Genomic DNA, 14,109 nt, shown 5'->3' on the forward strand with positions numbered 1-14,109 from the left:
CTTCACTTCGAAGAGACCAAGCGAAACGATTACTTGCGCGCTCTGCTTGCGCAAGTAACAGTCACCTGCTCCCGAGCTGTATCAAGATCTGTTCTGGCCTAGAGAGAGCCGCTACAACCTAAGAGGCACTTCCATAATTATTCAAACAAACAAATGCTAGAATAAACATCAAAGAGAGGTGCATATCGGTCAGAGGGGTCAAGCTGTGGAATGGATTGGATGACGAACTAAAAAACTGTAGTACAATAAATACATTAAAAAAATTGTATATATCAAAAATAGTAGATACATAAATAGAACATTGATATGTTTTGTGTTTTGTTTTGTTGTTTTTGTTCTTTTTTGTCTTGTTCCTGTTAACTGTATTGTCCTGTCTGTCTTTGTTTTATGTTATGTTTGTTTTTGTTTTCTTGTTTTTTTCCCCCTTCTGTTTGCTTTGTTGTATTATTGTACCTATGAAAGCCATTTATCTGTTAGAAGGGTAGGCACTATGAGCTTAGGCTTCAGCCTACACCTTTTTGGTCTGTTTCTTTTGCAAAAAAAAAAAAAAGAGGCACTGTATTGATTTGTTATAATGACCAAAATAAATAAACTCTACTCTACTCAGTAGCCTATGGCTATGTAGAATGGGTACATTTCAACGAAAGTACAGGTCAATACAAAAACTGCTACAAGGATAAAACCAGAAAAAGACTTGTTTACATCAGGGTCCTCCATTTTCAATTCATCAGAACATTTTACAAACGTAAAAAATATACACTTCTATGCAAAAAAGGGGGAGAAAAAATGAAAGAAATCAGCACCCGTGGAAAGCCTTGGTTCTATTTACTATTCGGTGCTCAGATCCGTTCTAGGGCCCGCCTACTCCCATCCGGCAATCTGCACGCACACATTGATAGACACGCAGGGCCGTTACCGTTACGCGCTCCAGACCGGATCTGCAACCTGCTGTCTGGTTTCAGTCTCCTCCAATCGTCGTCCGGGGTTTGGTTGGGATGGGATGGCACCACGGCGCACACGGACACGGGGCCTTCCCAGAGTTCCTGGTCCTCAGCTCCGCCTAGTAGCCTCGGCTCGTCTGGCCGGACAGTGTAAGGGGGGACACTTCTCAGTTTCAGAACAAAAGCAACAACGGTGGGACCGACCGATCGACCGAGGAGGGCGAAGTAAAAACGGCTGGATTCAAGTTCAGAAGCCCCGAAATCCAATGGATTGAACGTTACGGAGTTTCCACCGTAAAAAACGGATCCACTTCTCGTCTCAACTCATGAAAGGTGACAAAGTTAGTTGAGCAGCCGCATCTTTTTGTGCCGTAAACAGAAATCCCGTCGAGAGAGAGCTTGATAAACAGACGAGGGGTCAATCAGACGGACGGGGGGGACGGGTTATTGTTTCGTTTGTAGTATAGTTAGTCAAAACGAGGATTGGTGGTCTTTTTAAGAAAACAAAAGTCCGTTGTTTTTGGTGTTCCTCAACACGGATGATCTGGTGAACAAAGCCCGTGTTGGTGTTTGGGGTTGGTTTTTTTTGTATGGTAAGTTTATTTTTGTGTTTCACTCAAGCGTGTCCGATGGACGGAGTGCGCCTGTGCAGTCCGAGCGGTTTAGTTTAGTACGCCACAAAGGAGCTGCTAGCCTCCCCTAAGCCCAGAGTGGACTGCTCTGCTCTGGTCTGGTGGTGTCCATGGAGGACCTCGGTCTGTTTCAACTCATTAACTTCTAAAGGGCGATTTGTTTCACCGTTTTGAATTCATTATGGCCTCGATCCGAAAGACTAAACGATGTGATGATTGATATGTGATTGCGGGGAGAATGATCCAGAAGTTGTTTTCTGATATTATTATTATTATTGGCCCATCTTCTCCCACACCACTGGCACACTTCTTGCGTGGCACAAAATGACCTAATCGGGCTGCCGTGGTGTGATCTGTTTACTGCAGCCGTGCTTCTGCGTGAAGCCCCGTGTTCAACATTTTATTGTCGCTAATTAATTATTATAAATAAATAATAAGTATATGCAAGTCATTGGTCAACTCGTAGTGACCTAACACCAGATTATATATTATACGGCATTGGGCACAGACTCGGTTACCTACAAAAACACAGGGAGTTTGTCCATGCTAAATGTACTGATGCTCAAGATAAATATTAATGTAAACATCAGTGTGGCACCTGTTGCATAACATGCATGTTTTAAATAATTAATTCATCCACTAGTAGGCTACTTGGATTTAACTACAAACAACACAGATTGGCTTTGTCAGTTTCATTTCTGTAAATAATATTTGACATATTATCAACATAATTTTTGTTCAAGTACATAATTTTGTTCCAAGTACATTCTGAGTGTGACTCAGAATGTACTCAGAATTCTACTCCTTGCCTGGCCGGTCTAATTGTGGCTAATTTACCCTCATTGCCTTATCACATAGGTGTTTCCCTTGTATTACTATTGGTTCTTGAGGAGGCCACACTTGAGTCTTTCAGGTTTGAGAACTTGAAGGGGAACAAAGCCAGCACTAGTGGGAAGGGGTGAGAAAGTAGGCTGTGATGGATTTCTTATGGCCCCCATTCCCCCAAGCTGCCACCCCACCCTACCCCAGCCCTCGACACACCACTCCCCCACTCTCACAAAACAAAAGTCAGTCACCACACTCTGGTTCCAGGGGGGAGGGGTGCCTCAATCTGGGCAGAGAGTATACGACCAGTTTCGCTGAGAGATTCAGAGGGGTGCAAAGTAGGGGGAGGGGGAAACAGCTGTCGAATAAATGACTTTGAGAATAGAAAGTTCTCAAACACCACATATATTGCTGATTGTGCTCTTTTCAGTGTTATTTCTTACATTTCCCTTTGAAGTTTGAGCCAGTGTGTTTAGTTTAGAAGATATATATTTTTTAATTCCCATTATGCAAAACAAAACTGACATCTGATGTTTTTGTGTCTTTCTCCAGGTCAGAAGGGAGTGACTTTGATGTCCCAGATGGCAGCATACAGTGAACGTAACGGTAGAACGGGACTGGGTGTGGACATGAAGGAACCCTTTGAGGGGGAAGTGACGAAAACAGAAGGTGAAGGAAAGCACGCCGTTCCATGCTCCTCCAAGGATTTGCACCAACCTGTCAGTGCAGCCAACGGTAGCACAAGCAGCGCTGCGAGTTTCAGCACCAACCCCAACTCTGTCGTGTGCCTGCCGCTGGTGTCTGAGGGACTGAAATTGGTGTGGACGCACTCAGATCAAACTCGTGAACTTGACTCGATCCCAGAGCTGGTCCAAGCCTTCAATTTGTTTCCCTACCCAACGACCCGCGAGGTTAACGCTTTGGCCCGAGTGTGTGCCTTGACACTGGACAAAGTCAAGGTGTGGTTTATGGTGCAAAGAATTAAATATGGCATCAGCTGGGCTTCTGAGGAGATCGAGGAGACGCGACGAAAGTTGGCAGTACCTGAGATCTCTGGCGATTATGCTGACGCAAAGGAAGATGTTCAGACGACGAGGAAATTATGTGAGGAAATGACAGAGGATGAGGACACTCCTCAAATAGAAGGTGCTTTCTCCACCTTGGTCTCTCAAAAGAAAAAAAGAAAATATGAGTCACCAGAAACCTACAAGCCGGCCAGATCAACGTTCCCATGCTTCAGCTCTTCTCTTCCACCCCCCCAGGACTCGTACAACTACCGCCCACCCGCAGACACGCCCGCCGACACGCCCGCTACTGCGGCGGCCGATGTGTCACTAGACCTCTCTGACTCGTCTGCACAACAACGACGACATGGGCGGTATAAAAAGTCCAAAGTTCAGCTCGCTGTGCTTCGCAGCAGCTTTGTGAGAGAGAACTGGCCCGCGGAGACAGAACTGAGACGCTTGCAGGAAGAGACTAGTCTGAGTCGCAACGACATCCGCAAATGGTTTAGTGACAGCCGTTACCAGCTGAGGATAGGCAGAGGAGTCCATGCTGCTGCCCAGGTCTATTCTCAACAGACTACAGTGGAAGGAAAAGAAGAACCTCAGCAAGTTCAGCCTCTTCCACTCATTTCTCAAAAGTCACGTCAACAGCGAAATGATAAAGAGGTGGAAGAGGGAGCCTTTGGCAGTGACATAAACTCACATTTCTTTCAGACGTTCCTGTCAAACAGCCTGCAAGCGTTTGGGGAAAGATCTGCGTTAGAAACGGCAGACGCAGACGGGCAAAAGGATTCTGGTAAAGAAGATAGCGAGGAATGTGACGAGAAACCCCTACAGTTAACGAAGACCAGTCAGATCAAGACGGAGCCAGAGGTTCCACAGCAGCCATCATGTGTAACGAAATCCTCCCCGTCGTCCTCCCTCTCTGGCACCCCGCCGCCAACAGCCTCACCCCATAAACAGGTTTCAAATGGCGTCGGCACATTAAAGAAGTCGTCCACACCGTCGCGTCTCTCCTCCGCGACTCCTTCATCCACCTCTCCTGCCCTCACTCCCGGCGGACGGCTAAGGAAGACCAAGGATCAATTGGATGTGCTAAAACAACACTTCTTACAGTGCCAGTGGCCAAAGAGTGAAGACTACACAGAGCTTGTGAAGGTCACAGGCTTACCCCGTGCAGATATTATTCAGTGGTTTGGAGACACACGATATGCTGTTAAGAATGGTCAGTTGCGCTGGGTGCAGGGCGTCCGTGAACAATTCCTGGCTGAGCTCGCTACTCTGCAAGGAAGCAATGGATTGTCTAATGGGAATAGCGGCAGTGGAACGCCACGGGTTGCAGGTAGCCGCAAACGAAAAGCTCAAGCAAATGGGACGAGTGTTCCGACAGATTCTCCTGATACCCAACCACTGGAAGCATATCGTCTGATGGGGGTGCTGCAGGAAAAGGACCTCGACTCCCTATGCAAGAAGTCAAGAATGAGCTACCAGCAAGTGCGTGATTGGTTTTCTTCTCAGGAGAGTGGAGTAAATGACCAAGAGTCTAATGTTACTGATTGAGGAAAAAGACACTGGAACCAAAGTTGCTGAGATGTTTGGAAGGTAGTAGGATGTTCACCACATTCCATCTCAAGGCAACAACTTTAGTTATTAGTATTGCTTTAATTGGAACAGGTGTGTGACATCTAGTCTTCCCAGTACAAGCCCAAAAGTTGTGGCCTTTTTTGTTTTTCAGATGCTGCATTTCCTGCTCATCCTAATATATTTGGAGTTAGATTATGCTTTTTGCTGTCATTGGAAGGGCTGTTGAATTGATAGGACAGTACTTTGTACACTGGTTTGTTATATGTTTAGCTTCGTTTCTGCTTAGATTGTGTATAATTACTTATTCATTTAATTTTTTTGTTTTGTTTTTTTTGTAGCAGTATAATTTATATTGATAGTACTTTTGGTACTTAAATGTAGCTCAGAATTTTGCAGATATTAAACTGCTCTGGAAAAAAAAAAAGATCTGACTGATCACTGTGTATATTATTCATTCCTTTACAGCCAATTCCTTCTTCATAAAAAAGCACACTGGACATTAAGGCTTCAAGTTGGCATGTTTCACCATGGGTTTAGAGACGGCTGCCTTGATGCTCATGTGAACTGTTTCTTTTGAAAAACACAAATTGCTAACTTGTCATTGTTGATCCATAAAGGCCTTGTACCACACTGACTTTCAAAGGCATAGCATAAACAGTAATTGATCTAATTGTGACTAATAATGCTGGCATATTCCTAGATCCTGTGCCTAACTGTAAATACTTTGCACTGTCCCGCGCAGTTTGACAGCAAAGAAGTTAAGTCATAAAAATGCAAATTGAGTACTAACTTCAATGTCCATATAAGTGAAACAAGTTGCCAAACTTGGTTTTGGATTTGCACTCACATGCTTTCTGTATATCAGTATTTTTGTTGTGTCTCAAATTACAACTCTTTGTAGATAGGAGAGACTGAAGGAGTGGTCTTGGTAAATAAGTTGATATACTGTAGATAAATAGTTCGTAAAGGAACCTGATCTAGTAAATTAGTTCCTTTCCTAGACAAAATAGAAGATGGTGTATTTGATGTAAACCAAGAAATGGCACGTTGGGTTTGATGAAATGATCCAAAGCAATATTACCATGTTATTTCTACTGACTGAAATGATTAATTACAAGCACAAATGTGTCAGATTCAGGTATGTCACTACATGTATTTAATAAAACTATTTCTTCATTTTTGGCGTGCATTTCTATTTTCTATGCATGCATTGTGTATGTGCATGTACTGTGCATTTGGCTCAGTTATGGATCCCTTTACATTTACAATACATATTGTGAATTTAACATACCAAGAAATTATTCGTAGACATTCAAACTGAAAAAGGTTTAAAACAAATGTTTACAACAAAAAAATTGCATCAGACTATTGCCTAATAAACAACTGAGATTTGTTGAATCGGGTTGCTTTTAACTATTTTAACTTAACAGAATTATCAGTTGACAAAATAACATAGTATTAAATACTAAAGAAAGAAACTGTTGAATTACTCACAAACTTGCAAAACAGCTAAATTATTATAGTTATTCATCCCCCAGATGCGGTGGGATTGTGTAGCAGTTAACGGCTAAATCAACTTATAGATTAATGAGCAAATAAATGCAAACTTCCCATCACTCCGTGGTACAGGATATTCTATAAAACCAAATCATGAATATCAGAATCCCACAAAATAATATTTGAACTTGGTAGATATTAATATGTGAACGTACCAACGTGGTAGATATTAATGTTATTATTAATGTGAACTTGGTAGAAGGCCAGTGAAACTTTGTTTTCTTGAGAAAAGGATTTATACAAGTGTCAAAGGAGAAAGTCAAACTTAAATACCCCCCTTCTCTTATCCCCCCCACCACCACCACAGAGGACTATGTCCATACTGACCACATGGCAGACTTATGACAGGGCCACACTGACCCCTGGTGTGAGAGTGAATAGTTCCATCATTTGTTACAGGCCATTTCTAGGCCTAGGGGACTGGAGTGATACACTGCTCAAGAAGTGTTGCTGGAAGACGTCAGGCGACAGATGATAGTCTGACCTGAAAAGGAGGAAGATGTATTTACTGACAGTCCCTAAGGATGTATGCTTCCCGACCGTACATTGTTAGGAAATGTGATTCTTACCTGGTTGGTGGTGTGGGCGTTCCTTTGTAAAATAAAGAGATTACATTTTTGTTTTAATTCAAGCTAAATATAACGCATCATTTTGTTCACTTACAATTTGTACATGTTTTCAAAAGTCTAATTGCATGCATAGTTGAGTTTTTACAAACACCTCATTGTTTCACTACGATACTATACTTTAAGAGACAATGTTTTGTGAAAACGGGTAACAATGATTAGAGGAATAGTTGCATCGAGTCAAAGTTAGAGTAGTTCACCCCAAAAAAAACAGCGTATTTTATTTTCTCAATTATACACCCCATGATGCCTCAAATTCACGGGTTTGTTTGTTTTTGTCTCTGATCGAGCACCTGTACACACTTAAATTGTGAAAATACTCCTCAACATTTGTAATTGTACTTACTTGATTCATAATCATGAAGAGAACTATGGCTGGAGACAGAGGTAGCTGACCCAGGAGGAGTTTGACTCTGAGGAGAGCAGATGGATAGACAGCAAATATTTAATTATTTTCATTCCATTCTAAAAAAAGCAAAAAGTTATAATTCTGAAAGGTCTCAATCTAACATGACGTTTATTTTTCAACAATAGACAACATAAAAGGACTAAATCTCTCTGTTTAAGCAATTTCAGCAAATTCAGCTAGCTCAACCAATCTCTTCAAACATTGCACCAGAATCAGTATTACTGTAAAATATTACTATTATTATAAGAGGCTTACTGTGAATGAGAATCTGGGATCTCTCTCTCTTGGCCTCCTTTCAGCTGAGCCTGTGTGACTGAGGAACATAGGCAACATTCAATATTTGGGCCCAAGATGTTGATTGAATTGATTGAAAAACCGGTGTTTCTGAACAGCGTTTTTTAACTATGAATCAAACCAATAGTAATCATACCTTCTACTTCCTGATCGTGGGGCGACTGGTGAATGAAAACGTCAATGAATACTTTATTAATTCTGTAAATAACTTTGTAAACATTAATAAAGGTGCTATATACTGTAAATAAAGTTTATTATATTAGAAGTTTAGGTAATGTTCAATCAACTTGTGAGAAGGATTAAAGAAATGTTCATATTTTAGGAGTGGATTAATATCTATTAATCATTAGTTTTACTGTACCTGGGGACGTGACGGCCACTGGAAGTGACATCCTTTGAGCACTTTAAGAGAGAAAAGTTTACAATTACATTTCTGTTCAGCCCTTCTTGTTGAAAGTAAGTTATGATGCATTAATGTTGCAATAATTAAAGTGCATAATGCTTAAATATAACGTAGATTTTACCCAGTTGCGTGCATTTGTCCTGTTGATGGCGAAGTCTATGATATGATAGAGCAATAGTGTAATAATTAAATTAGACATAAGGTGCACTGTCCCGAAACTAACATTTTAGTCAGTGTTATGAACATCTTGCAAGACTTACCCTCCTCTGAGAAAGAGGCCTTTTCAATTCAGCATTTTCTCTTTTCAACTCTTTTTCAACTCTGGAAAAAAAAAAAACCCCAAAAGTCGTACATTATACCGGTAGCATTATGTTATAAACCAAAGTACACTGAGTAAAGGAACCAGTGATGATATCAACCTATAACACTGTTCAGTGACATCCTTAAGACGCCTCTCCAATTCCACATTTTTGTGTTTGTAGTACTCCGTAAGCCTCTCCTTCTGGCTGCGTTGAAACTGTGCAATCTGTAAGTAAAAGTGGACACGGTTAACGGGGACAATAACTCAGGGCTCCAGAATTATGTGACAGTGACACAGGTCTTTGTTAAGACAAGAAGTCGGAATGAGAATCTGTCATTCTACTCAGTGGTTTTCAACCTTTTCCATATCAAGGTCCATTATTTTTTCTGCGTTTGAGCAACGGACCACCATCTGATGAGATTTAACCTCGCAGATCCAAAACAGAATATTTTGTTATCGTCGGATAAGATTTTTCCCACAATTCCATGCTGTATTGACGTGGTACCATTAGGAGAGAGATACTGTAACAGGGAAACGTTAAAATAACAACACTTAATGCAGATGTTTAACAATACTGTATCTCCTGAGAGCATGAAATGAAACCAAATGGATTTGGTTTCATTTTACACTCTCAAGAGTTAAAGATCTACAACTACAAGGGTCCATTATGGTGACCAACTCTCCATCATTTAGCTGGGGACCACCTGGAATTAAGTGTCCCTCTCAAGGACCACCGGTTGAGAACCACTGCTCTAATCGGCGATAGTTCAACTGACTGGGCCTTTGAGAGGGGAAACGGTAGTGCAGCGAGTGTTGCGTATAGAACAGGGGGGCAGTCAGACAGATATTTTGTGAAGCCACTAAGGAAATGAAAGTTCATATAATGGCCTGTTGTGGCGCTGTCATTGGACCCAGAAAAACCCATAGCCCCATAGAAGTCCATGTATTTGGGCCCAACTTCACCTAGACTGTATTACCTTAATAAACATGGTCATGAATACTTTCTTCTAATGTCATAATATTCATTTTGGAAAATTATGGTCCCATTCATTAAAAAAATGACCATAAAGTCGCGCATGTTCTGAGGGGCGTGGCTACCGTTACAGTCTATGATAGGGATTCCCCTCCCACTCGAGTCAAAATAAAAACCAACGGAGAAGAAGGGGGGGAAGTCCCGCCTCGTTGTCTGGGCCAGCCAATGGCCAGCTGGACCAAAACGGATCTAGAAAGATGGCCACTTCCATTGCAAGGACTGACAGGCTTCATTTTACGTTCATGTTAGACCCGCGGAACGCTTTGTACATATTTTTTACAGTCTATGGTATAGAACCCTGGATGGTACTATAGCGATGGATCTGCACCTGTGCTAGGTGCTCCAGACGTGACTGAATGAGCTTCAGAGGGTCCTGGAAAAACACCTTCTCCTGGGGCTTCATCTAGAAGAGTGAGTGGACAGTGGATCATATGAGGAAGACTTTCAACTGGCAGCACTTAAATGTACAATGCGTTCAGATATTAATAAATACACCCACATCGTCCGTGATGGGCAGGTAACTGCAACTGGCTCGGCATATGTTGCACTGTTCTGAAGGATGACAGGAAATCACCATATCAGACACCATGGCTTTCTTTTGGTTTTCTTTATTTTTGCTGTCCGGAAGAAACCACCTAACTCCAAAATGTTAATTTATCAGGAAATGGAAAAACATCCAGCTCAAGTGGAGTTAGGAGGTTTTTGTCGAAGGGCTTTTTAATACTTTTCATTGATTCAATATATTTTTTAACCAACACACAGATGTAAAGGTTATTCAATAGTACTGATTTATGGAGAAGAAAAGATGGCTAAATGGGTGGAGTTAGCTGGTTTGGCAGACAGTTTGACGATCCAATGGAGTTAGGAGGTTTTCAATATCATTGGAACAAAAACCTCAAAAATGGAGTTAGGTGGTTTCTTCCGTACAGCAACGACACCAAGCAGACTACATTCGGGCATGCATGTCAGGAATGAGGAGGTGATATGGCTCTCATACATACTAGGGTTGATGCATCCGTCACAGAAGATGTGACCGCAGCTGGACACTGAAAACTTGGGCCCACTCCTCCTGAAGCAGCGGTTACAGTGGAACCACTCCATACTGTATCTTCTCTGAGAAAGAGGCCTTTTCAATTCAGCATTTTCTCTTTTCAACTCTTTTTCAACTCTGGAAAAAAAAAAAACCCCAAAAGTCGTACATTATACCGGTAGCATTATGTTATAAACCAAAGTACACTGAGTAAAGGAACCAGTGATGATATCAACCTATAACACTGTTCAGTGACATCCTTAAGACGCCTCTCCAATTCCACATTTTTGTGTTTGTAGTACTCCGTAAGCCTCTCCTTCTGGCTGCGTTGAAACTGTGCAATCTGTAAGTAAAAGTGGACACGGTTAACGGGGACAATAACTCAGGGCTCCAGAATTATGTGACAGTGACACAGGTCTTTGTTAAGACAAGAAGTCGGAATGAGAATCTGTCATTCTACTCAGTGGTTTTCAACCTTTTCCATATCAAGGTCCATTATTTTTTCTGCGTTTGAGCAACGGACCACCATCTGATGAGATTTAACCTCGCAGATCCAAAACAGAATATTTTGTTATCGTCGGATAAGATTTTTCCCACAATTCCATGCTGTATTGACGTGGTACCATTAGGAGAGAGATACTGTAACAGGGAAACGTTAAAATAACAACACTTAATGCAGATGTTTAACAATACTGTATCTCCTGAGAGCATGAAATGAAACCAAATGGATTTGGTTTCATTTTACACTCTCAAGAGTTAAAGATCTACAACTACAAGGGTCCATTATGGTGACCAACTCTCCATCATTTAGCTGGGGACCACCTGGAATTAAGTGTCCCTCTCAAGGACCACCGGTTGAGAACCACTGCTCTAATCGGCGATAGTTCAACTGACTGGGCCTTTGAGAGGGGAAACGGTAGTGCAGCGAGTGTTGCGTATAGAACAGGGGGGCAGTCAGACAGATATTTTGTGAAGCCACTAAGGAAATGAAAGTTCATATAATGGCCTGTTGTGGCGCTGTCATTGGACCCAGAAAAACCCATAGCCCCATAGAAGTCCATGTATTTGGGCCCAACTTCACCTAGACTGTATTACCTTAATAAACATGGTCATGAATACTTTCTTCTAATGTCATAATATTTTGGAAAATTATGGTCCCATTCATTTAAAAAATGACCATAAAGTCGCGCATGTTCTGAGGGGCGTGGCTACCGTTACAGTCTATGATAGGGATTCCCCTCCCACTCGAGTCAAAATAAAAACCAACGGAGAAGAAGGGGGGGAAGTCCCGCCTCGTTGTCTGGGCCAGCCAATGGCCAGCTGGACCAAAACGGATCTAGAAAGATGGCCACTTCCATTGCAAGGACTGACAGGCTTCATTTTACGTTCATGTTAGACCCGCGGAACGCTTTGTACATATTTTTTACAGTCTATGGTATAGAACCCTGGATGGTACTATAGCGATGGATCTGCACCTGTGCTAGGTGCTCCAGACGTGACTGAATGAGCTTCAGAGGGTCCTGGAAAAACACCTTCTCCTGGGGCTTCATCTAGAAGAGTGAGTGGACAGTGGATCATATGAGGAAGACTTTCAACTGGCAGCACTTAAATGTACAATGCGTTCAGATATTAATAAATACACCCACATCGTCCGTGATGGGCAGGTAACTGCAACTGGCTCGGCATATGTTGCACTGTTCTGAAGGATGACAGGAAATCACCATATCAGACACCATGGCTTTCTTTTGGTTTTCTTTATTTTTGCTGTCCGGAAGAAACCACCTAACTCCAAAATGTTAATTTATCAGGAAATGGAAAAACATCCAGCTCAAGTGGAGTTAGGAGGTTTTTGTCGAAGGGCTTTTTAATACTTTTCATTGATTCAATATATTTTTTAACCAACACACAGATGTAAAGGTTATTCAATAGTACTGATTTATGGAGAAGAAAAGATGGCTAAATGGGTGGAGTTAGCTGGTTTGGCAGACAGTTTGACGATCCAATGGAGTTAGGAGGTTTTCAATATCATTGGAACAAAAACCTCAAAAATGGAGTTAGGTGGTTTCTTCCGTACAGCAACGACACCAAGCAGACTACATTCGGGCATGCATGTCAGGAATGAGGAGGTGATATGGCTCTCATACATACTAGGGTTGATGCATCCGTCACAGAAGATGTGACCGCAGCTGGACACTGAAAACTTGGGCCCACTCCTCCTGAAGCAGCGGTTACAGTGGAACCACTCCATATCTTCCTGACCTGGAGGAATTATCATTTTAGCATACCCACACACACACACACCACACAGTAAGTAAAGTAAAGTCCAAACTTAACTCCTCCACACAGAGGAATAATCTAATACACATCTAATAGTAGATACATATAGAACATTGATATGATGTTTTGTTTTCTCGTTGTGTTTTGTTTTGTTGTTTTTGTTCTTTTTTGTCTTGTTCCTGTTAACTGTATTGTCCTGTCTGTCTTTGTTTTTGTTTTATGTTATGTTTGTTTGTTTTTGTTTTCTTGTTTTTTTCCCCGTCTGCTATATTATGGAAATGGAACCTTAATTAAAGTAACTGCCTCCCTGTGTGTGTGTGTGTGTGTGTGAGAGAGAGAGAGAGAGAGAGAGAGAGAGAGAGAGAGAGAGAGAGAGAGACACTATGGCAGTGTATCACAAGCCGTGCATATCCACGGATATTCCAAGCCTGTACATATCCACGGCTTCCCAAGCGCATATCTCTTCTAGGGAGGGCTTTTTGCGATTCTCTAAACAAGACATGATGTCAGTTAATTAAAATTGGGGTAATTGATCAGGTGTCTTTTACACTAGCCTTACGGGGTGCTTCCGTGATTATAGTTGGTAACGTGTTCCATTCTGAAATAGCCCTGAAAACCGCATTTGTTCTGGGTTTTTCTTTGACCATGTGGCCACTAGTAGCTAGCCTGCCTGCAGGTAGCATCTCCTAAAGAAACTTGCATGCCAACCTCGATTCAGTGTTGCCTCGTCACACACACCCAGAGTTTTCATTATTAGCATTTAGCTAAATAAGCAACATGACCGACTTGGGGGTCTGCAAACTCTGCATGGCAGCTAGCTGCTAAAAATAATAAAATATGAATGGCTACCTACACTATTATATCAATGTGAGTGACTATTACTCTAAATCTAGGAAGACAAGTAAAGACCCACCTCTTGACGACGCTGAATTTGAAGGGTAGTATAATAGTTCACGCTTCACAGTCTTGACAGGTGTCGGTCAGGACAATAATGAACAAATGAAAAGTGCGCGCGCCGGTTCAGGACAGGTCAGACCCAGAGCCTTACGACATTGAGGGGGCAGAAACTGTGCCCATGTGTACATGACAAAAGTATTGTGCAATTTGTGCAGTGACAACTAAAGTGTAATGTTTACGTTTACTAAAAGGAAACAGATCTAAAATAAAGGATTTTTTATCATTAAAACTGGGCT

General features: G+C 41.8%; 2 protein-coding genes across 2 annotated transcripts; one reads left to right on the forward strand and one right to left on the reverse strand.

The window, feature by feature from the left end:
- Positions 1 to 1,086: 1,086 nt before the first annotated feature.
- Positions 1,087 to 6,164, forward strand: homeza (homeobox and leucine zipper encoding a). The gene is made up of 2 exons (XM_080777199.1): positions 1,087 to 1,274; positions 2,951 to 6,164. Exons 1-2 carry the CDS (start codon positions 1,268 to 1,270, stop codon positions 4,960 to 4,962), a joined length of 2,019 nt encoding a protein of 672 aa, XP_080633325.1. The 5' UTR covers positions 1,087 to 1,267; the 3' UTR covers positions 4,963 to 6,164.
- A 752-nt stretch (positions 6,165 to 6,916) lies between these two features.
- LOC308326284 (E3 ubiquitin-protein ligase RNF212B-like) lies at positions 6,917 to 10,710 on the reverse strand (the record flags this gene model as incomplete). Its single annotated transcript, XM_080779091.1, has 12 exons — positions 6,917 to 7,027; positions 7,113 to 7,134; positions 7,516 to 7,582; positions 7,834 to 7,891; positions 8,009 to 8,033; positions 8,234 to 8,274; positions 8,397 to 8,431; positions 8,536 to 8,596; positions 8,695 to 8,801; positions 9,938 to 10,012; positions 10,109 to 10,161; positions 10,611 to 10,710. The coding sequence occupies 12 exons, from the start codon at positions 10,708 to 10,710 to the stop codon at positions 6,937 to 6,939; spliced, it is 735 nt and encodes a 244-aa protein (XP_080635217.1). The 3' UTR covers positions 6,917 to 6,936.
- Between the last annotated feature and the right edge of the window lie 3,399 nt (positions 10,711 to 14,109).

This window comes from Protomyctophum bolini (genome assembly GCF_963924005.1).
Source record: "Protomyctophum bolini genome assembly, chromosome: 12".
NCBI lineage: Eukaryota > Metazoa > Chordata > Actinopteri > Myctophiformes > Myctophidae > Protomyctophum > Protomyctophum bolini.